This window comes from Rana temporaria, chromosome 10, assembly GCF_905171775.1.
Source record: "Rana temporaria chromosome 10, aRanTem1.1, whole genome shotgun sequence".
NCBI lineage: Eukaryota > Metazoa > Chordata > Amphibia > Anura > Ranidae > Rana > Rana temporaria.
In genome coordinates, this window is record NC_053498.1 from 5,877,834 (window position 1) to 5,900,758 (window position 22,925).

The 22,925-nt window shown below is 43.9% G+C and overlaps 2 protein-coding genes across 2 annotated transcripts in view; one reads left to right on the top strand and one right to left on the bottom strand.

Moving 5' to 3' along the window:
• Positions 1–8,442, top strand: part of LOC120916224 (IgGFc-binding protein-like) — a 68,197-nt gene extending 59,755 nt beyond the window's left edge. Inside the window, exons 19-22 of the mRNA XM_040327085.1 lie at positions 318–517; positions 2,542–2,922; positions 6,373–6,656; positions 8,313–8,442. Of these exons, the coding sequence (XP_040183019.1) occupies positions 318–517; positions 2,542–2,922; positions 6,373–6,656; positions 8,313–8,322 (875 nt within the window). The 3' untranslated portion in view covers positions 8,323–8,442. The remainder of the gene's footprint in view (positions 1–317; positions 518–2,541; positions 2,923–6,372; positions 6,657–8,312) is intronic.
• A 1,150-nt stretch (positions 8,443–9,592) lies between these two features.
• LOC120916150 (IgGFc-binding protein-like) overlaps positions 9,593–22,925 on the bottom strand; it is a 148,511-nt gene continuing 135,178 nt past the window's right edge. The window contains exons 44-53 of the mRNA XM_040326969.1: positions 21,886–22,214; positions 19,336–19,912; positions 17,585–18,186; positions 16,932–17,499; positions 15,320–15,906; positions 13,508–14,078; positions 13,027–13,226; positions 11,440–11,811; positions 10,758–11,038; positions 9,593–9,821 (exon numbers count right to left, since the gene is read on the bottom strand). Coding sequence (XP_040182903.1) covers positions 9,761–9,821; positions 10,758–11,038; positions 11,440–11,811; positions 13,027–13,226; positions 13,508–14,078; positions 15,320–15,906; positions 16,932–17,499; positions 17,585–18,186; positions 19,336–19,912; positions 21,886–22,214 — 4,148 coding nt within the window. The 3' untranslated portion in view covers positions 9,593–9,760. The remainder of the gene's footprint in view (positions 9,822–10,757; positions 11,039–11,439; positions 11,812–13,026; positions 13,227–13,507; positions 14,079–15,319; positions 15,907–16,931; positions 17,500–17,584; positions 18,187–19,335; positions 19,913–21,885; positions 22,215–22,925) is intronic.

Here is a 22,925-nt window from a genome sequence, read left to right on the forward strand (position 1 = left end):
TCTCCTCTCTCTCCCCAACTCCCTCTCACTCATCTTCTTTCTCTTCCACTCCCTCTCTCTCTCGTTCCTTCTCTCACTCTCCTCCCCACTGCTTTCCTTCACTCTTGCTCCCCTTCTCTCACTCTCTCTCCTTCTCCCTACTGCTTTCCTTCTCTCCTTCTCGCTCTTTATTGCTCTTCTTCCCTCTCTTCCCCCGCCTCTCTCACTCTCCTTTTCCCTCTCGCTTACCTTCTCTCACTTTCCTTTTCCCTCTCACGCTCTCTCTCTTTTTCTCTCACTCTATAAGTGTTTTTTTAAACTTCAATTTTTCTTTTCAGCCCCGGAGTGTCCAGAGAACAGCCACTATGAGCTTTGCACACACACCTGTGACGTCACCTGTGCCGGTGTCACCGCTCCCGGCTCCTGCTCAACGAAATGCTCCGCTGGCTGTCAGTGCGATGAAGGGTATCTGTTTGATCGAGGATTCTGTGTTTCCATGGACAAATGTGGATGTTTTCACAATGGGCAATCTTACAATGTAAATAAGTTTCGATCTTCAATAATCTTCATTCTGAAATTGATGAATAATGGGAAGTGCTTGATTGAGGGATGGGGAAACTAAGTGACAAAGTTGGTTGAGCTTACAATGAAGTAGCATAACAGTGTTGAAAAGTGCATGCCAGGCATAAATGTTACATTTTGGACTTCCCATCTGCCACAGTTTATAAACTTTCCATGGTCTACCCAAAAAGTTTTACCTATATATGCAGGGCTGCCGATAAGGCAGTGCAGCCAGACCTCTTGTACTAAACTAGCTTCCCATAAGTTCAAAGGAGGGGAGAAAAGTCACCTACTGAGCAAGGGGGCTGTACTGAATTATTGCAGACACCAATCTCTTTCTGCTTTCCACTGGAAGTCTGCCAGCTTCTCCCTACAGGGTAGTGGTTCTAGCACATGCACGTCTTTCATCTGCTGTTCGAGGCCCCAATGTGCACCCCTTTCCCCCACAGCACCGCTGGCTTCCCTGCTCTCCTCTCCTGCTGGAAGTTGCTGCGGGCACACAGGGGCATGTTTCAGGATGGAGAGCAGTGGAAGGGGCTGGTAAATATATAATTTATTGACCCCTTCCTTTCCTGAATGAACACAGTGAGCGATCAGTACCAATCACTCTTGTGTCTATTCTTCACTGAAGCATGGTGTTTACTATGCTTCAGTTTGTAAATGAGCAAGAAGCATCAGAGCGCTTCCGATTCATTCAACTTTGCAACTGAGGCAAAGAAAGGGACTGATCCTCAGTCACTTCGGGCCGGGTGGGAGCTGAGCCCTGTCAGGTAGGCTGTATGGAGCCCCCCATAATTTCTAAACAACAGCCCTGTTTATATGTAAACCTTAATTTGGAATCCTAATCTCTCCGCCCCTCTAAGAAGGGTAATGAATAGATAAAGCCACAGCAGACCTTCAGAAATCAGTTTGGAAGGCCAACTACAGCCCAGACCTTATACTTAGTTTTGGATGGAGCAGAGTAGGGTTTTCATAAGCATTATCAATATATTTTTTATAACTAGTAGTCAGATGCATCAAAATGCACTTCTATTTTTTTCTTTTTGCTGAAAGAATGGAATTTTGATGGTTCATTACTGCAATCAAATAATCAGATTTTTTCATGGAAAGTTTAACCACTTGGCTGCCAAATGCCCGGGTCATTTTTTGCGATTCGGCACTGCGTCGCTTTAACTGACAAATGCGTGCGACGTGGCTCCCAAACAAAATTGACGTCCTTTCTTTCCCACAAATAGAGCTTTCTTTTGGTGGTATTTGATCACCTCTGCGGTTTCTATTTTTTGCGCTATAAACAAAAATAGATCGACAATTTTGAAAAAAAATCAACATTTTTTACTTTTTGCTATAATAAATAGCCCCAATATATATATATATATATATATATATATATATATATATATATTTTTTTTTTTTTTCCCTCAGTTTAGGCCGATACGTATTCTTCTACATATTTTTGGAAAAATTATCGCAATAAGCATTTATTGATTTCTTTGCGCAAAAGTTTTAGTGTTTACAAAATAGGGGATAGTTTTATGGCATTTTTATTAATATTTTTTTTTACTAGTAATGGTGGCGATCAGTGATTTTTTTCCGTGACTGCGACATTATGGCAGACACACTTTTGACACATTTTTGGGACCACTGTCTATTTCACAGCGATCAGTGCTATAAAAATGCACTGGTTACTGTGAAAATGACAATGACAGTGAAGGGGTTAACCACTAGGTGGCACTGTAGGGGTTAAGTGTTCCCTGCATTGTGTTTCTTACTGTAGGGGGGATGGGCTCTCTGACACATACTATACTTATACAATTGAGTTGCCCTGAAAGTCCCTTTGTATTGGGGGGGGGGGGTACCTTGTTTGTTTGGTCCTTAATTCTGGGATGTTGGCAACAATTTAGGTTTACCTGGGTGGTATTACATTTTATGTATAAAAAGTTTAGGCCAGTGTGTGTTTTCTTATTCTGTATAAACAAAGAATTTCTCTATCTTTCCCTACAGCTTGGAGACACGATTGTCTCATCCGATTGTCTCCAGCAATGCACCTGTCAGAGCGGTGGCACGGTAGAGTGCAAAGCATTGGGATGCTCAGAGACCCAGTTCTGTGGACTGAGAGAAGGAATTCGAGAGTGTATCGATAAACGTGGAACCTGCACACTAAACGCTCAGGGCAGCTTCATCTCATACGACTTATTGTCCAACACCGTAGCCCCCGACAATACCATTGATCTGACCTCCGTGTGTGACCTTGAGGACAAAAGTTGGTTCCGATTGGTGGCCATTACCCAGAGCTGCAGCAACGATGGAAATAGCCAAATCTCTGCCGTCCACGTCTACTTCACCAACTTCTCTCTCGCTATAACCCACAATGGAAGAGTTTGGGTAAGAGCCAAGGAGTAAAACGGGGCTTGGTTAGATTATTGGTAGTAGTCTATTTTGAAAACACATTTTCCAAATGCAAGTCATTACCAACTTACGATACAAGAAACAAAAACATGGAGTATATATACAGCCAGGGCAACCCCCCGAGGTTACACACAAGATAGGGGGGTAGATTCATAAAGACTTACGACGGCGTATCTACTGATACGCCCATCGTAAGTCCGAATCCCCGCTGTCGTATATTTAAGCGTACTCTCAAACTGAGATACACTTAAATATTGCTAAGATACGACCGGCGTAAGTCTCCTACGCTGTCGTATCTTAACTGCATATTTACGCTGGCCGCTAGGGGCGTGTACGCTGATTTATGCCTAGAATATGTAAATCAGCTAGATACGCCTATTCACGAACATACGCCCGGCCGTCGCAGTAAAGATACGTTGTTTACGTAAGGGGTTTTCAGGCGTAAAGATAAACTACCAAAAACATGGCACAGCCAATGTTAAGTATGGACGTCGGAAACTGCGTCAAATTTTACGTTGTTTGCGGAACTCGTCAGTGAATGGGGCTGGCCGTAATTTACGTTCACGTCGAAAGCATGACAATTTGCCGACGTCATTTGGAGCATGCACACTGGGATACGTCCACGGACGGCGCATGCCGTTCGATTGAAACGTAATTTACGTGGGGTCACAGTTAATATACATAAAACACGCCCACAGCTTTAACATTTGAATTAGGCGGGCTTACGCCGGCCCTAATACGCTACGCCGCTGTAACTTCGGCGGCAAAATCTTTGAAAATACCAAACTCGCCTCTCCAAGTTACGGCGGCGTAGAGTATAGGAGATACGCTACGCCCGCCTAAAAGGTACGTGAATCTACCCCAGGGTCTGTAGGTGTGTTCTTAAAGAGGAAGTAAACCCTGGTGGGTTTTACTTCCTCTTTATTTCCCTGCAAAGGTAAAGCATAATGGGCCACAATGTCTGCGATGTCACCGCTGTCCCCACTAGCAGCGAGCGCCTATCTTCACCCATCTTCCTTCTGGGGGGGGGGGCGAACTCCGGCTCTGTGACTGGCCGGAGTCACGTGACGACACTCCCGCACATGCACACGGGAGCCGCCTTTAGAAATGGCATGATCGGCGTTTATAAAGTACAGGGTGTACAGCCACTTTAAGTTTAATTTGTAAGTCGGAACAGGTAAAAAAATTTAAGTGTAACTCCAGCCCCAAAAAAAAAGTTTTTCCCGACGTGATTCCTCTCCAGCCTGCCTTGCATACAGATGTTCATGCCAAATCCCGGCTGACCAAAGCGCGGTGACGTACAAAACGAACGGGGAGACTATAAAGGGGAAGTTCCAATTAAGTGGCGCCACCCTTTTTGTCTGCTTTTGCTGATCCGTGTTAGTAAATGTTTGGTGAGAGACGATTCGCGATTTTCAGTCCGTTACAGCGTGACGAATGTGCTATCTCTATTCCGAACGCTAGTTTTCGTCTCATACTTGATTCTGAGCATGCACGTTTTTTCCCCTCGGAAAAGCATACACACGAGCGGTTTTCGCGCTGGCAAAAATACAGCCGGGAATCACGACGGGAAAAAAGAGAGTTGGTTCAAATTTTTTTGCGGGCAGTTTTCTCGTCGGGAAAACTGCTATGGAGCATACACACGGCTGGTTTTCCCGACCAAAAGCAAACATTGCAGTTTTCCCGTCGGGAAAACCGATTGTGTGTACGAGGCATTAAAGTGTGTGTAAAATGTTGTGATTTAATTAGATTTGAATATCATTATATAGATTTTTATAATAGTCCTACATGGCCGAAGGTTTGTGGGCCTGCCTCCAAATTTTAGACAATTGTGCCCTTCCAACTTTGTGGCAACAGTTTGGGGAAAGTTCCTTACTTTTCCAGAGTGACTGTGCCCCTGTGCATAAAGCCAGCTGCATAAAGAGATGGTTTGACCTTTCTGAAGTGGAGGAACTCTACTGGCCTACATAAAACTCTCACCAACTTTGCTGAATACATTTTGGTATGAATTGGAATTCAGGTGGTGTCAGGAAAGGTTCCATCCGCTGGTGCTATTTATTACCTGGCTCGCAGTACTGCGTCTCACCAGCAGGTGTCTCTTGACAGTTCCAAACTGCTGGTGTTATATCACCATTGGGACGCAGTACTGGTCTCCACCAGCGGATGGACCCTGGCAGTATGGAGAATACAGCCCTTCCTGCGCTCAGATGTGACCTGAACTTAATTGCCACACCTTTATATACCCGGCGTGTGCAAGCATACCTCGCCCTGGTATCTTTCTTCTATCTTGATCCTGAGCCTGCTATCCGGACCCTGAGCCTGCCACCCCGACCGATCTGACCCCTATCCCGAGCCCATCCTGGACCTGTCCTTCCTGTTTACCTTGGATCCTGTTTGCCTTGGATTCCTGCCCTGGTCACTGTGTGAATAAACACCTTTTTTATTTCACTACATACATTGTTGGCCTCCTCTGTGTAGTCACACAGTACTGGTCTACCAGATTCCCTGACAGGTGGCCTACACAGAAACCTGACCTCAACCCTAAACACCTTTGGTACGGATAAAAATGTCAATTGTGAGCAAAGTCCACCATCAGTATCTGACACCAAAAATTGGCACAAATTCCCACAGGCCCTGAGCCTGCCACCCCGACCCAATCTGACCTGATCCCTATCCCGAGCCTATCCTGGACCTGTCCTTCCTGTTTACCTTGGATCCTGTTTGCCTTGGATTCCTGCCCTGCAGCCTGTCCATCCATCCTCTTCCTGCTCTGTGGTGTTCCCATCCATCATCCCCCTGTTCCTGCTTATTCCCCGTCCTCAATCCATCTTATGACCTCCCTGTGTATGACCTCGGCCTGGCTTTGTTTATGATTACGGTATCTCCCCTTGTTGTCTTTGCATATTTGTCACCGTGTAAAAAAACACCTTTTTTATTTCACTACATACATTGTTGGCCTCCTCTGTGTAGTCACACAGTACTGGTCTACCAGATTCCCTGACAGGTGGCCTACACAGAAACCTGACCTCAACCCTAAACACCTTTGGTACGGATAAAAATTTAAATTGTGAGCAAAGTCCACCATCAGTATCTGACACCACAAATTGGCACAAATTCCCACAGGCCTTCGCCAAGAGTGTGGAGGCTGCTATAGCCACCAAGGGAAGCCAACTCCATATTAATGTTCACGGTTCTGGAATAGGATGTCCGACAAGCTTGTATGGATGTGATGGTCAAGTGTCCACAAACATCTGGATATGCAGTGCACAGAGGAACAAAGAATTCCTATGCATATTAGAAAAGGCAGTTGCTGGCAATCTGATTAAAAAAAAAGTTTGTTCTGGTTTAGTTGCTCATAAATTTATAAAAAACTTTTATTCCAATGTGACTGCCGTTTTCAACAACTCACCGTGGCTTTTCTTACAGGAGAACGGTAGACCAGTTGGCCTTCCGTACACATCAGGCCAAGTGACAGTAAATCCCATCCAAGGAGGGGTTGGGTTGACAAGCGGGGAAGATTTCGACTTTACCCTGACCGAGACAGGAGGCCTGACCGTTACCGCCAACCAGAAGTTCATCGGGCGCCTTTGTGGGGTTTGCGGAAACTTTAACAGGAATAATGCAGATGATTCCAAGGATCCCAAAGGGAAGTACATTTCGAGCTTCTCTGAATTTATTGCATCTTGGAGATCCGTAGACTTTGTCAGATGGTAAGAATCGCATCACATTTATTTTTCTTAATATTGGACTATAAAAACTGTGCATTAAAGTAGAAAATGTTCCATCATAACCATTTTTCTTCTGTGTGTAATGGAGGTTCATGTGATATGACAACACAGCCTTTGGAATATAACTGTTTGGTTATATATGCCTTAAAAGTAGTTCTAACGGTAGTGATTTTTTTTATTTTATATCTCCTGATAGTACCGATGCTAGGGAGCATTTTTTTATTTGGGAGAGTGCATGTGATCAGCACAGGGCCAATTGGCACTGTCCAGACAGAGGCTCAGGGATCCTACATCCTCATAGGACAATCATGGGAGAATTAAAACTCCTCCTACAAGCTTTAACCACTTAAAGGGGTTGTAAAGATAGAGAAAGGAGCTGTGTGCTAGTGCGCGTCCTGACTTTCCTGTAGTCCAAGGGAGGGGGCGAGCACAACACTCCACACCAGGGAGAAAGCCTTGCATTACTGTGTGGAGTTACAGAGAGTGATTTTAATGATGCTTAAAGTAAAACAATAAAAATGAAATATTTCTATAAATTTCGTACCTGGGGGGTGTCTATAGTATGCCTGTAAAGTGGCGCATTTTCCCTGTGTTTAGAACAGTCCCACAGCAAAATTACATTTCTAAAGGAAAAAAGTAATTTATAACGTTTTAATTACGCGGCTGTAATGACTTGTCGGGTCTCGGCAATACAGATAAAACTCATTCCAGTCCATAACCAGGCCCTTTGGGTCTGGTATGAATATTAAGGGGAACCTCAAACCAAAAAAAAAGTGTGGGTCCCCCCAAATTCCATACCAGGCCCTTCAGATCAGGTATGGATATTAAGGAGGACCGTGTGCCAATTTTTTTTAAATGGCGTAGGGGTCCCCCTAAAATCCATACCAGACCCTTTAGGTCTGGTATGTATTTTAGGGGGGGGACCATGCTCCAAAATAAAAAAAAATGGCGTAGGGGTCCCCCCAAAAATCCATACCAGATGCTTATCCGAGCACGCAACCTGGCAGGCCACAGGAAAAGAGGGGGGTATGAGAGAGTGCCCCCTTCTGAACCGTATCAGGCCACATGCCCTCAACATGGGGAGGATAATTTGGGATCTGACTCCCAAAGCACCTTGTCCCCATGTTGATGGGGACAAGGGCCTCATCCCCACAACCCGGTGGTTGTGGGGGGTCTGTGGGCAAGGGCTTATCAGAATCTGGAAGCCCCATTTAACAACAGTAGGTTTGTTAGGGTGACTAGTGGGCGATTAGAATACGGTTTGTGAATGTGATCAAGCTCTTACCTGATCTTGTGGTATAAGTTTTGTGTGAAGTTACAATAAAGGGAGTTCCAGTTTGCACCTAAACTAGTGTCATCTAGTTCTCGGGTGCTCAGCTATAATACTTGCTTCCAGACTGGAGGAAGATGCATCTTGGCAGAAGCACCCAGGCTGGTTGCCAGGCGTCCATCAGTTTCTATGTACAGCTGAGCCAGATTTTGCACACTCCAGTTTTAGTAAACCCCAGAATGAGAACAAACCATGAGAATGATAGCAGTGAAAGGTGGTTGTGAGGCCTGATGTCAAGTTGCTCCTAATTTTTCCCTAATTGTCCAGTTACTTCTTTTCACTTCCATGTCTTTGATTTTTTTCCACAGCGGCCCATGAGGAGGATGATTCTTTCTTAAGCAAGACTTGAAATGAATTCCAAATATCTCGCCGTTTTTAGTAGCGCTCAGAGACTTTCATTGAATCAAAATGTTATTAAACTCTATGCTTTCTTAAAATTCAAGTTGTCCAGTGGATTTCTTCCAAAATGTAATTATTTTTTTTATTATTATTAAAGACTTCAAATAAAACCCGATGTATTTTGTTAAAAAAATATGAAATGGTGACTTGTATTGTCAAAGAAAAAAAAAAAAAGTGAAATTGCTTTTGAAAAAAAAGGTGCAACAGCTCTTAAATGGCTCCTGGGTGTTACAGAAGTGCATTTCAACCGCTATGAACCTTTACTTGTGCCGAAAAACAGCTCAATGTAGATTTTTCTAAAGACCAAGACAGACCACGGGGGGGGGATGAGTTTTTTTTCTTGGCCTACCCCACGCCCTACCCCTCAGAGGTTGATCTTGCTTTTGCATACACATTTCTACTAAAGCAAAATTCCACCTAAACAGCCCAACTATAAGTCCCATGAGGCATTGCAAGGCTGACAGTTACAAAGCATGACTCCCACAGGCAGAGGCATGACAGGACTTGTCGTTTTGCAACAGCTGGAGGGCCGCCAGTTTGAGACCCCGGCTGTAAAGCCATCGCCACCCAAAGCTTAATGTAATGCAAGCAACCACAGACAAGGGAGAATCACACTGCAAACCTATGACTGAGGGCTGCAGTACCATGTGCTTTTTGCAGGCGAGGGTTTTGCTACACATTAAAGTGATGCTAAAGCCAACATTTCTTTTATCATTTTGGATAAAGTAATGTGGGGTTTGTCATGTCAACCCAGAGTAGATTCACCCCTCTGTTATATGAATGGGTGTGGTTACAGGGAGAGAATGGAGGAACTCTTCCATTGGGGACATTTGTTGGCTGGCTTGACTAGTTTGGTGTCAAGAAAGCATCCTGCACAGAGCCCTGGCCCCAACCCTACTCAACACTTTTGGGATGAGTTTAGTACCCATGGGGAGCCAGTTCTCATCCAAACAAGTACCTGACCACACAAATACCATTTTGGCTAAACTGGCTCAAATTCCCACAGACCCGCCCAAAAATTTGAAAGGTTTCCCAGAAGAGTGGAGGCTGGGAAAGCCACAATTTGGGATATCCCAACAAAACCCCTAGAGGCGCGACTGTCATAAGTCCACATATTGCAGTTTCACTTTCCTACTACCACCCTACTCCTTCCATCAGATGCAGAAACACAGAAAATCAAAGCTATTAAAATTTTTATTTTTTTTGGAAGACCCTTCTGAAGTACAATATAGTTTTACAGAGTTACAGAAGTCTTCACTGAAGTGCAGATATGGATTCCTTCCAAAAGCAGAAACGGGATTTGAATTTCTGGGCATCTTCTAGGCTTGTTGTTGGTCCAACATATTTAGTAATCAAACTACAGAGTTGTGTTCCCCGGAATGGCAAATATGGGCATAGTCTTGTCGTTTTCTGTATTACTGCAAAATAAGGGGGGGGGGGGGGACAAAACAAAAAACACCCTTCATAAATTTGAAATTCGAAAAAGAATTAGAATCAAAAAGATGATGCAAAGAAAAGGCCCTGAATGGGCAACCTGTAGTTAATAGTATTGTGTACCTACTGTATATCAGACTTTGGATACTTCAGAGTATCTGATTTCCCGGTACATGGAAAGCTGTCAATATCTAGTGGCTTCAAACCCCACACAAACAAACACGAATGGGTTCATGATGGCACCAGCTAACAGCACCCAGTCTTCAAATGGGCAAAGCCTAGGTTGGCCTTATATAAGCTGGCGTAGAACAGCACTTTGTGCAGGGATAGGTTCCCAGTTAGTAGAGTGCCAAAGAACCTTCCAAAGGTCTTGTATGGTGGGACAACATTATATGGGTATACAGTTACTGTAGCGGGGGTCTGCACTGTAGGAAAGCTGGTGTAACATGCAGGGGGGGGGGGGGTCGAGACCTGTAAGGGGGGTGTCCAACATACAGGCTTCCAGAGCTATGGGGGCTGTGTAATGTAAAGGGGTCCAGTTGTGGAGAGGGGGGTACACAGTAGTGACAAAAAGAAATTGAAGGAAGCAGATGGCACAGTGGGGTGTTTGTACATTTTAAAAGGTGGGGGTGCCAAATGCTCTAGGTACACCCCTGATACAGTATACTGCCTCCCCACCACACAGAAGCTGTCCTCCAGTAATGTTATAAACCCATATTCCGATCTGTTCTGGACCATCTTGTATACTGGACTGTTGCGTGCCAACCACTACAAAATGTTACAACCACATGTTTCCACTGTGCCAAAGCCCATGTGTGTATAGCTTCCATGCCTACAAACTGGTTAGGAGACCAGAAGAGAAAAAACACAAAAATAATTTTGAGGTTCTATAAAACATTAAAAATACAAGTGCCACTCACCAGCTGAGGTTTTGGGCTGTCCAGGCGTCAATGAGCTGCTTAAAATTGGCAACCGGCTCTCCAGCTGGTGAACGGAGGTCATCGGCACCATCGTCATTGAAGTTTCCACATGCCCCACACACCAACTCCGACAGGCCCTCGAACACATGAATTGAGACGTTTCCGGCATCGCTCAACTCAATCTTCATGTTCACATTAATCTGGACAGAAATAGAGGTGTCCTTGGCGGAGGCTGAAAGACTATGGAATGTGATGGGAAAAACATCTGGATGTCCATTAACCTAGGCAATGCAAGGAGATAAACATGTTAATTAGGCTCAGTTGAGCATCTATACTTAACATTTTGCTTTATATGCTTTTGCAGAGTTCAATGGCTTGTGGGAAAATAAATAAATTGTTTGTTCCAAAATGAAAATGTGGCCAAAAAGTGTGCGATTTAGATCTGAATTACAAGAGTAACAACAAAACTAAAAATAATGGCATATCCAAGTCAAAGTGGAATAAAAAAAAAAAAATTGGAATAGAACCAAACTAGATGTCACAATGTTAATATTTTCAAATCCATTGGATTTTTTTTTAATCTGGTATAAAAAAATAAATAAAACGATACATACATACAATTAATAAGATAAATTAATGGGGGCTTCTAGCCATGTTTTGTACAGAGTTGCATGTGACTTACCCAGACTTTTTTGCTCTTGGAGATGGTCACTAGACCTTCAGGAAGGAAAATATGTAGCCGGGGAACAGTTTCTGGTGCTCCTGCACAGCTCTGAATGTCAGCTACTACTCTGAACCACGCTAATGAATTACGGTTACACAAAGATGTCACCTCTATGGGGCCATTCCCGATAGGTCCTCCTGAGAGCCCATCAAATGTGACAAACTTCAATAGACTGATTGAACATTCAGCCTCCGTCTTGTAACAGCCTCGCACACCCTTCACCAGGTCACAGCGTTCTTTTTCTCTGCACGAAAATGTAGAGCAGGTCACTCCACCGGTTTGGCACGTACATTGTTGAAGGCAATCGGCACTGACAAAGAACTCTCCTTCCTAAACAAAAAGGAGAAAAAAAAAATTTATATTTATATATATATATATATATATATATATATATATATATATATATATATATATATATATATATATATATATATATATATATATATATATATATATATATATATATATATATATATATATAAATAAATAAAAGTGTAAACTTAATCTGCAATCCACCAAGGGAACAAGTTGGAATTGAGGAGAATGTCAGATGGTAGTTTGCCAATTTCTGGACATTAGATTTACCAAAATTTTGTAAACTCTGTTACTCCCAATTCAGGTCCTCCCTTTGGACACAAAATACATTGATGCGATAACTTCCAAGTTTAAACAAGCTGTAGCCATCATGTTATGGAATTACTGTGCAAGATAGGAAATCGTAAAATCCCTCAGGATGAACATTTTAAAAGGGCTGCAAGCTAACCCCCAACCCTCTCGCCTGGTCAGTTTTAAATACCCAAGCCTATCAAGGACATTTAAACACACACACACACACACACACACACACACACACACACACCTTCAGCTAGAACTTCCCATTTAAGTTGTCCCAACCATCTAACACAAATGCCCCAAACACACTTTCGCATTTTCCGACAAGAAAAGTCCGATGTAAGATTTTAGTTGGAAATTCCAACCATGTGGAGGCTCCATCAAACTTTTCCTGTCTAAATTTCCGCCAACAAAAATGTGAGAGCTGGTTCTCAAATTTTCGTACGGAAAAAACTGCGATCGGAAGTTGCGATAGTCTGTAGCAATTTCGACGCATGCTCTGAAACAATTCTACACATGTTTAGAAGCATTGAACCTAATTTTCTCGTCCTAGTGTTGTACGTCACCGCGTTCTTGATGGTCAAAAGTTCAGAGAACTTGTGACCGTGTGTATGCAAGCCAAGCTTGAGAGAAATTCTGTCGAAAAAAAAAAAATACTTTTAAGGTTTATCCGACTGTGTATGTGAGAATATATATATATATATATATATATATATATATATATATATATATATATATATATATATATATATATATATATATATATATATATATAAATAAATACATACAACTTTATTCAATTTACTATTCCACGTTAGATTGGGCTAAAAAAAGGGAAAGACATTGCATATAAAAGTATAAAAAAAATGAAAGAAAGAAGAAAAAAAAAAAAAAAAAAAGTTAATTATCTGAATTGGTCAAGAATGAACTTACACTTCGATATCTTCCATTGAATACACATCCACACCTGTCCATTGGGACACAGGTGTCGCCATCCAAGGCGTACCCAGCATCGCATTCACAGCCTTCAAAGCAACCATCTGTACATTTTGTTGGCCCCCAGAGGCTAGCGCAAGATTGTTCACAGGTTCTGGTGCAAAGTTCATAATGGCTGTTGACTGGACAGGGCATGGCTGCAAAAAAAACAAACAAACAAACAAACAAACATTTTAGGTCTTTATTACCTAGGATTGGTGAAAACACACACAACAACCAACACAACCCCACCAACAACCAACACAACCCCACCAACAACCAACACAACCCCACCAACAACCAACACAACCCCACCAACAACCAACACAACCCCACCAACAACCAACACAACCCCACCAACAACCAAACACACAAAAAAATAAAATAAACCCACCACAACAGCCAAGTGGGACTCCAATTTTTTTTGCTTCATACTTACGACAGAATGCAGGGGTTCTCCAAGAGCTGATGGTAACACCAGTAGTATGGCAAGCAGCTGCATATGCCTGTAGACTCTTGCACAAGATGTCGTCCTTGCCATCAATAGCACAAGAGTCATAGGTACAATCGTTAAAATATTTATATGGATTAACTTTGGAATGACAAGCGCCGAAGGGTCCTGCTGGGTCTGTAATCATGTCGCAAGAGGATGTTGCATTGTACCACTTCAGCTTGGGAGCGTCACACACCGGGCATACGCCTCCGTCGCAGCCATCACTGCACTTGGCACCAATGATGTTTACTTTCCAGGAAGCGCCAAACTCCTTAACATTTTTAACAACCTGCCTGTCAGGAAGCTGGAAATCATCTTGCTCATCACCATTGAAATTGCCACAGAGACCGCCCATCTTGCCATGGTATGAGCTGGGAATTTCCAGTATCACCTGATAGATTGTGTCATAAAGAATCTTCAAGCCAAAGTCGGTTTGTAAAACAACATTGGCTCCTTCTTGGTTAATGACAATACTGTCATCAAGAGTCAATGGCAATTTGACAAGCTCTCCGTTAACCTGTGAAAAGAAAGAACAAACCTGTGAAATTTAGTGCTGCCAACTGAAAACTCATGCAACAAAATCAAACTCATGTCAACAGAAAGACAGATGCCTAGAGGAATGCATTTGACCCATTGAAAAGTCTGCTCACTGGAAGGCCAATTGTGCTTAGAAAAATTTGAAAAGGGGTACACAAGAGCAGGGGCGGACTGACAACTCATGGGGCCCCTGGGCAGAAGGAGATCCTGGGGCCCCCTGTCCCCACCCACACTCAAGCCATATTTATTATAGAATATAAAGAAAAGTAAACTTACATTAAAGTGCATAAACTGTACATTTCCAGTAATTGTAAAGGCTTGTTTTTTTGCCCATCAAACACAGCCACTGAATTAGGATGAAAAAGACCTACCTGGCCAGCCAAGCTCACCCCCGGCTCTGTGGTCCGGGGGTGGAGCTTTCGGTGCAGATTTGTGGTCGAGGGCGGAGCTGTCTGAAGTCCAGGAGAGGCAATCTCAGCACTCCAATCACATACAGTGAGACTACATGGGGTGGGGTGAGTCAGGGCAGGGTCAGAGCATCAGTCAAGCTCCCTGCCCTGCCCCTCCCTGCTGACAGAGCCTCCCTCAGCCTAACCTGAGACTAACAGCTCGGGCCAGCTAGCGGCCATCTGATAGAACACCAGTGCCGTGCTTCAGCGGGCTGGCCAGTGCCGGGAACCATTAATCAGGGGTTTTCATGCTGGGCCTCAACGTCGGGCCCTCAGTCTGTGCCCGAATGGTCAGTCCGGCCCTGGACAGTAGGATGGCACATGACTGGCAACAAGGTGCAATGCTACAGGCAAAGCACGGCCATGACATTGCCAAGATGTGACCCAATGGAAAAACAGATAATTCTGTAGAAATCTGTTCACTAGGAGTTGAAATAGACTTGTAGGCACATTAAACCCAATATTAAATATAGGGCACTTTATTGCAGAGTTCCTCCCCAAAGAAACAAAGTTGCCAGGCTAGGTCAACCCACTGGCTTCAATATCAGATGAAAAGTCATACATAGCTGGATGGTCAAATTAAAATTAAGAATTTTGTGCTTTTTTTTCTCTGCACACTGCACATCAGAGACCACAATTGGAGAGTAGAGAGTTGGCCAAGCAATCAGAAAAATTCTCATTTAGGTCTTTTAAAAAAGGACTCGAAAGGTCTTCAGTGTTAGAAAAAACAACAACGTGTCCTTTAAAAAAATAAAAAAGTGAAAACCCTTACCTTTACTTTAGATCTCATGTCTCGCTGGATGGCCACCATGTAACCATACACATTTACCACCAACAGTCTTGTCACAGCCACGTTACCATAGCTCTCATTCTCCACAACCACAGAAAAGTTTAGTAGACTGGGATCATCAACCACCACACCTGCAAAATTGTATGTGCAGGTGCCTTGGAAGTCGAACCTTCGTCCATCGAAGGAGATATATGAATCTCCTGAGGCAACACATCTACCACTGCTCTTGGGATGGTATCCCCAAACACTGTTTGAAAGTTTGAATTCTTCCTCCGGTCCACAAATTTCTGACTGGCACTCAACTATGCCATCAGCCCCACACTGGCACCTCTGTTTACACTGGCTCTGTGGGTAGAAGACCTCATTTTTCTGGTAATATAGATCCTGGTAGACACAGCCACAGTCGGGGATGGGCACACACTTGTGACCACTTAGGATAAATCCATTATCACAATAGCAGGCTTCCTTACAAGGCGAGTCACAACCAGTGGGTGAAGAGAGCCCGTAACAAGTCACAGGGCAAGCATTTCCACACAACTCATAGTGAGTATTTATAGGGCAGGACATGCCTAAAAAAAATAAAAAAAAAAACAAATAAAAACCACACATTTATAGCTATAGACAATTTAACAAAATTGAGAGTTAAACATGCATAACTAGCCAATTAAAATTAAAACAATCCATTGTATCAAAATGTTGCCAACACTAAAAACGCGATTTTATTTAGGCTGAATTTGCTGAAAATAGAAATGTACTTTAGATAATGGTGCCACATCACACCTAATGCAATTTTAGCAGTTTACCAGCGTGAATGGGCCCCATTTTTTTTATTTGGGTTTAATAGTTAAAGGGGGTTTTAAACCTTACTTTTTTTCCACCTTCATGCATCCTATGCATGAAGGTGAAACATCTGATAGTTACTGGCCCCCCAGTTTACTTACCTGAGCCCTCAAAAGTCCATCGTCAAGAATGTGCTGGCTTCTCGGCTCTTCTGAGCCCAGTCTTCTCGGATCTTCATTGGATAGATTGATAGCAGTGCAGCCAATTGGCTTGTTCTGCTGTCAATCAAATCCAAATGACATTGGGGGGGCGTCGGGGCAGAGTCCAGCATTCGTGTCTATGGACGCAAATACTGGACTCAGGAGAGCGCCCGTAAGGTAACCCCCTTGGGAAAGCGCTTCCCAAAGAGGGTTATCTGATGCAGGGAGGTGCCAAGACAGCCCCCAAGGGACCCCAGAAGACGTGGATCGGGGCCACTCTCTGCAAAACGAGCTGCACAATTGGATATAAGCATGACATGTTTGTTTTGTTTTTTATATATTTTTTTTATTATGAACCTTATCACTTTAATGCAACATTTTTCCCCCCATAAAGAAATTAAAACCACTAAAAACAATGCTTAAGTCTTTTGGCACACTGGAGGAAAGACCATTTCAAGACAAGACAACCACTGTGCCCTCCACCAAATTTTTTATTGTCGATAGCAAGTAATTTCATCAGAATCACTCAACTCAAAATTTTCACAGAAATATATTCAAAAATTTGACTCCCCCTTGCTCAGCCCCATTTGTAGTGGATTTCTCATATTACTTACTGCAGAAAGATGGTTTCCTCCATTCCTGAAGTGTCACACCAGCAGCTTGGCATGCATCCACATAGAGGCCAATGGCTTTGCAGAACGAAGATGGGTGTCCCTTGTATTGGCAAGCATCATAAATACAGTCGTCGAAATAAGGGGTTGGGTCAATGACCGACAGGCACAGATCAAAGGGTCCACTGGGCTTGGTGAGAAGCCCACAGTAATTGTCAACCTTGTAGGCTTGTTTTTGATCTTCTGTACACAAAGAGCAGCTTCCGGTACACTCAGAACTGCAACCGGCAAAGTCAGCGACTTGCCAGCTGTTGCCAAAATGAATTGCATTTGGTGCCGGTCTTCCACTCTTCATGTTAAAGTCATCGTTGGGGTTCTTGTTATTGTTTCCACACAAGCCTTGAACTGCATTGGCATAAGTGTTGGGTATGGTGACCGCCACATAACTGTCCCAGTCATATGCAACTGTGATGCCAAAATCAGTTTTTAGAATGCCCTGTCTGCCGTTGATGTATGCCACCACTTTGTTGGTTTTGAAATATAGTGGCAGAGATCTGACAACACCATCAACCTTCAAAAAAAAAAAAATTAAAGTATAAATACATTTAGGAAATTGGGAAGCAACCTTCAGTCATCCATTAATAATGTATACATACCAAGATACGACGTGGATAGTCCCAGCTCAGTGCAAAATCTGCATCATAAGCTGCCAAGTTCACAGCTTTGGTATAGGACACGGCTTTGTTCCCACCACGATTGTGGTTCTGGACCTGAACATTAAAACGGGTCAGTAAACGGTCACTGGAATTCATGCCAGCCAGTAGGTATATGCAGGTACCCATAAAATCAAATCTCTTGCCATCGAAGGTTTTGTAGTGCGGATCTCCAGAACTTGTGCAATTTGAAAAGCTTAAGGGCCGACAACCACGGACTCCATTTGTGACCATGCACCGCTCACTTGGCTTACAGCTGCTCTCCTTGCAAATAACCATGCCGAGGTTTGGGTCACACCTGCAGAGCGAACGACAGTTCTGGTCAGCCCAGAACTCTTCATTGGCCTGGTAGTAGGAACCGTTGTATGAACATCCACAGCTTGAGGTTGGAACACATTTATCACCGCTAAGAACAAAGCCATCATTACATTGACAGGTCTCCACACAATCCTCAGTGCACCGGGATGGGGCTGTACGATCGGTGCAGGTGGCTGGACAGGCATTACCGCAGAAATCATAACTGCTGTTTGTAGGACATTGAAAAACTGAAAAAAAAAAAAAAAAAAAAAAAAGATAAAAAGCTGAAGAAAATAAATAAAAAAAAAAAAAACACCCCATACACGATATCAAAGTTTCCTTAATGCGGCCAATTGTGTCACTTTAACCACTAAAGCCCTGCACCATGTCGCTGGCCAGAGACCAGAGCACTTTTTTGCTATTCGGCACTGCGTTGCTTTAACTGACAATTGCGCGGTTGTGCGACGTGGCTCAAAAAACAAAATGGACATTCCCCCCTCCCCCCACAAAGAGCTTTCTTCTGGTGGTATTTTATCACCTTTAAGGTTTATTTTTTGCGCTATAAACAAAAATAAAAAGCAACAATTTTGAAAAAAAATCTATATTTTTTATTTTGCTATATTAAATATCCCCCCCCCTCCAAAAAAAAAAAAATCAGTTTTAGGCCGATACGCATTCTTCTATTTTTACCAAAAATATCGCAATAAGTATGTATATTGATTGGTTTGCGTAAAAGTTATAGCATCTACAAAATAGGGGATTATTTTAAGGCATTTTTATAATTTTTTTTGGTTTACTAGTAATGGCGGTGATCTGCATCGTGACCGACTTTATGCGGACACATCGGACACTTGACATTTTTGGGACCATTGTCATTTTTACAGCGATCAGTTCTATAAATATGCACCGATTACTGTGACAATGACACTGCAAGGGAAGGGGTTAACCACTAGGTGGCGCTGAAGGGTTCAAGTGTGTCCTAGGGAGATATTCTGTTAGGGGCGTGGCTACGAGTGACTTCACCGGTTGCTGCTCCCGATGAGGGAGCAGACCATCACTGACAGTGTCACTACACAGAACGGGGAGAGGCATGTTTACACTTGCCTCTCTCCGAATTGCAGCTCTGTGACCCGATCGTGGGACACCGGCGGACATCAAGTCCATGGGTCCTGTGGGCACAGTCACGAAGCTCGCGGCAGGGGCGTGCGCGGCACCGCAGGCATTTCAAAGTGACGTAAATATATGTTACTCTGCCCAGCTGTGCCATTCTGCCGACGTAAATCTACAGGAGCCGGTCCTTAACCGGTTAAGCATCCACTGATGTACCTGAAAACTTATCACATTTAATATTGGAGGTGGAAGCTGAAGAAAAAATTAAATATTTAAAGTATACTTGCCACAACCAGCTGGCGTTCTCCAATCATATACTTTAACTCCTTGTTTCCTGCAGATGTTAGAATAGGCATTGAGGGCCTGGCACAGGAATTGTTTTGCGCCGCCGTTCATACAGACATCATACAAGCAGCTATCAAAGAAGTTGTCGGGCTTAACCTTTGGGTGACACTCTCTGAAAGGCCCATTTGCCACCTTGCTGATAAGACCACATTCATGGTCACCACCGTACAGGTCCTTTTTGGCATCATCACAGGTTGGACATTTACGTGCGGGGCAAGAGTCAACGCAGAAAGGATCCCGGTCATAGACTTTCCAACTCCTGGCCCAGTCAATGAGAGAGGAGACAGTTCTGTTATCTGAGGTGAGGAGTTCATCCTTAACATTTTGGTTAAAGTTACCACATAGACCACGTGTAAGGCCGTAGTAGCTGCTGGCGAGCGTGATCTCAACATTCCATTTGTGATCATAGGACACCTGTAGACCAAAATCCATACGGACAATGGCAGAGAAGCCACTGATGCTTACAGAGATCTTTCCATCTAGCAAAGTCACAGGTAGATTGACGACGACCTCATTCACCTGTTTAGTGAAAGTACAGAATTTTAAAAAGATAATTCACACTTTAAACAAATTCAGATCTTCAAAAGTAGTACAGTAGCTGGTTAGAGTGAAGTGACAAAGATGTAATGTAGAAAATTGTAAAAAATAAAAAATTGGCACATGCCATACGTACAAAGTCTTTGCAGCTTTGTTTTATTTGATTTGGGGAATTGAACTTTGATAGGGAAGGGTTGATATAGGATGCTCATTTGATCAATAAAATTCTATAGGGACTTGAACTATATACATTCTCTTTTCAACCTCCAGCACACCATTCCTCCCAGGACCACCTAGCACAGGTTTCAGACAATTGGGCACAATTTCAGCCGAGTCTGGACAAATGCCTTTTGCAGGCAAGGACTGCGGGCCCATATGGTGTAGCATAAATTGAAGTATTGCTAGCTGTTCCATCTGGCTACTGCTCCCAGTACCACTTCAGGCTCTGCAGGCCCTCCTGGCTGCAGCTGCCACTTTCCACTGCCTATGCCGCCACCACCCCAATCCTGAGTGAGTAACTTGTATAGCGCTACAAATGCGAACTAAATCGCCTCAAGGCGCTCTGTATCCAAAGTCGTCATCCAGAAACCTTCTGAAGAGATGGGTCTTAAGTAGAGTTGAGCGGACACCTGGATGTTCGGGTTTGGCCGAACTTCGGAAAAAAAGTCTGGGTTCGGGACCCGAACCCCATTGAAGTCAACGGGGACCCGGACTTTGGACTACAAAAATGTCTCTAAAAAACTAATGGAAAGGGCTAGAGGGCTGCAAATGGAAGGAAAATGTCGGTAAGTATCGGTAAAAGCATGGCAAGTGCTCTGCAAATAAATGTGGATAGGGAAATAAAATATCGTAAAAAAAATAAATAAAAAAATAAAATAATAATCTTGACCTAGGAGGACGAGGTACATATGGAGTAGGAGGTTGAGGTGGCAGTGGATGTATATATTTCTATATATTTCTCTCCCTATAAGAACAATCGGGAACCTTTCCCTAAAGTATCTAATGCAGAGTATCTCACAGGAACATATGCAGTGCTGGTGTAATATGATTTATGTAGCAAGTCTGACTCCTGATCTGAGGGAGAGAATTAGATCGATCAGCAGCAGCCTTTCCCTACCCCATCTTAAGCAGAGTGACGAGCTGTGCTATGTCCCTCTAGCTTATATAGAGTCTGAGTCACATGCTGTCCTGGCCAATCACAGCCATGCCATTAGTAGGCATGGCTCTGATGGCTTCTTAGTCACAGGAGTAAAACAAATGGTGATTGGCTGCCCTGCAGCCCGCCATTACATTGCCGAACACTGGACCCGAACTTACAGCAAATTGTTCGGGTTCACTCAACCCTAGTCTTAAGTTTTCTGAAGGCCCAATGGTTTTCTTCCATGCGAATGTCCGTGGGTAGAGCGTTCCATGGCCGTGGTCCTTGGACTGCGAATCTTGGTTCTACTTTGGATTTGTAGCGGGACTTGGGGATGTGGAGGAGGTCTGGTTAGTTGATCGTAGGGCCTGACTTGGGGTGTAGCATTTATTTTCTGTCGCTCACATCTTGGCTGTTCCTCCTGGAGATGTGCCTGGCAGTGTTCTCCCACTGTCCTTTCCTTGCACCCATGCCTCCTGGGCAGGACACCTCAGTGTGTCTTAAAGAGGGTCCTGTCCGCACCTGAGCCCATGCCCAAGGTCACCACCCTAGACTGGAGCGCTCCCTCAAAGGCCATGACAGCCTAACATGCCATCTCCAGCTTCCACCCGAATGTCACGCTGTTCCAGAGTATTTGAGGGGCCTGCCAACTGTTCAATTGGGGATTGGTCAAGGCCCTCAAAATCCTTCAGGCAGCTCCACCATACTTCCCTGCCTATTCTATGGGGGCCTCAGTGATGCTGCCTGAGCCAGCCAAGCCTGCATAAACTGTACCTACACTAAGGAAAAAAATAAAAAAAGTTATAAAACTACTTACCCTGACTTTACCCAATTCTCCCTTCATAAGAGTGATCTTGTAGTTGTATACATAGATGGAGACAATCCTAACATAGGACACAGCCTGGCTACCTCGATTGTCATTCTTCTCCTCGACAGTAAATGTCACCAAGCCACTGTCATTGCCATCATACTTTGTTAGGATATAGGTGCAGGTACCCTGGAAGTCATACATGTAGCCATCAAAAGTGTGGTAATGGGGGTCTCCCCAGCCCCAACAGGTTCCTGTGAAATCAGGGACACAGATGGCTTTTCCATTTTGGACCTTGCAAGTTTCCTTGATCCTACAAGTGATGGGCTTACAGGGATCTGAAAAAAATATATATATATAAGAAGGAGGGAAGAGTGCAGATGATTAGAAAACAATTGGAGGACTCCAGGAGTGGGTAGGGTTGAAATGCTGCCCCCTCCCACCCATTTCCAAGGGACAGTCTCTAAACAGAAGTCATCCCCGGCAGCACAGCATAAATCTTGTAGAGTACAGGTGCCGGTGATCTGCCGATATGGTTCAGGCTATCGAGATGGTTCCTGTAAGGACTGCGCAGGCGCAATCCTTGCCGACGGAAATCTCCGAACCTCGGCCGGCATCCAGGGCGACATGGAATTTGAGGAAAGTGGCCAGTCGGCTTCACTTGGCTCGGACGGCTTGCTCGGCCTCCTGGCTTTTTAACATCCTCCAATCCACGGAGATGTTAAAGAATGAGCCTGGATGTCAGCCAAGGTTCGGAGATTTCCGTTGGCAAGAATTGCGCCTGCGCAGTCCTTACAGGAACCATCTTGATAGGGGAACCTGCACTGATCAAGCATCAATCCAAAATTAGTTACCATTGGAGCTGCCTGCATGGCAATTTCCTTGCAAGTATAGGTGGCTCCAGAAGAAATTTTAACCTGAAGCTTGCACAGTGGGGCCTTTGGATTTTGGCATTTTATTGTATGCTGCCGGGTGCCTGGGGACAACATCCTGGATGCCCACAATATCCCACTGTCTATCCCATCTGCTTGGCTAGCAAAGAGGAGGGA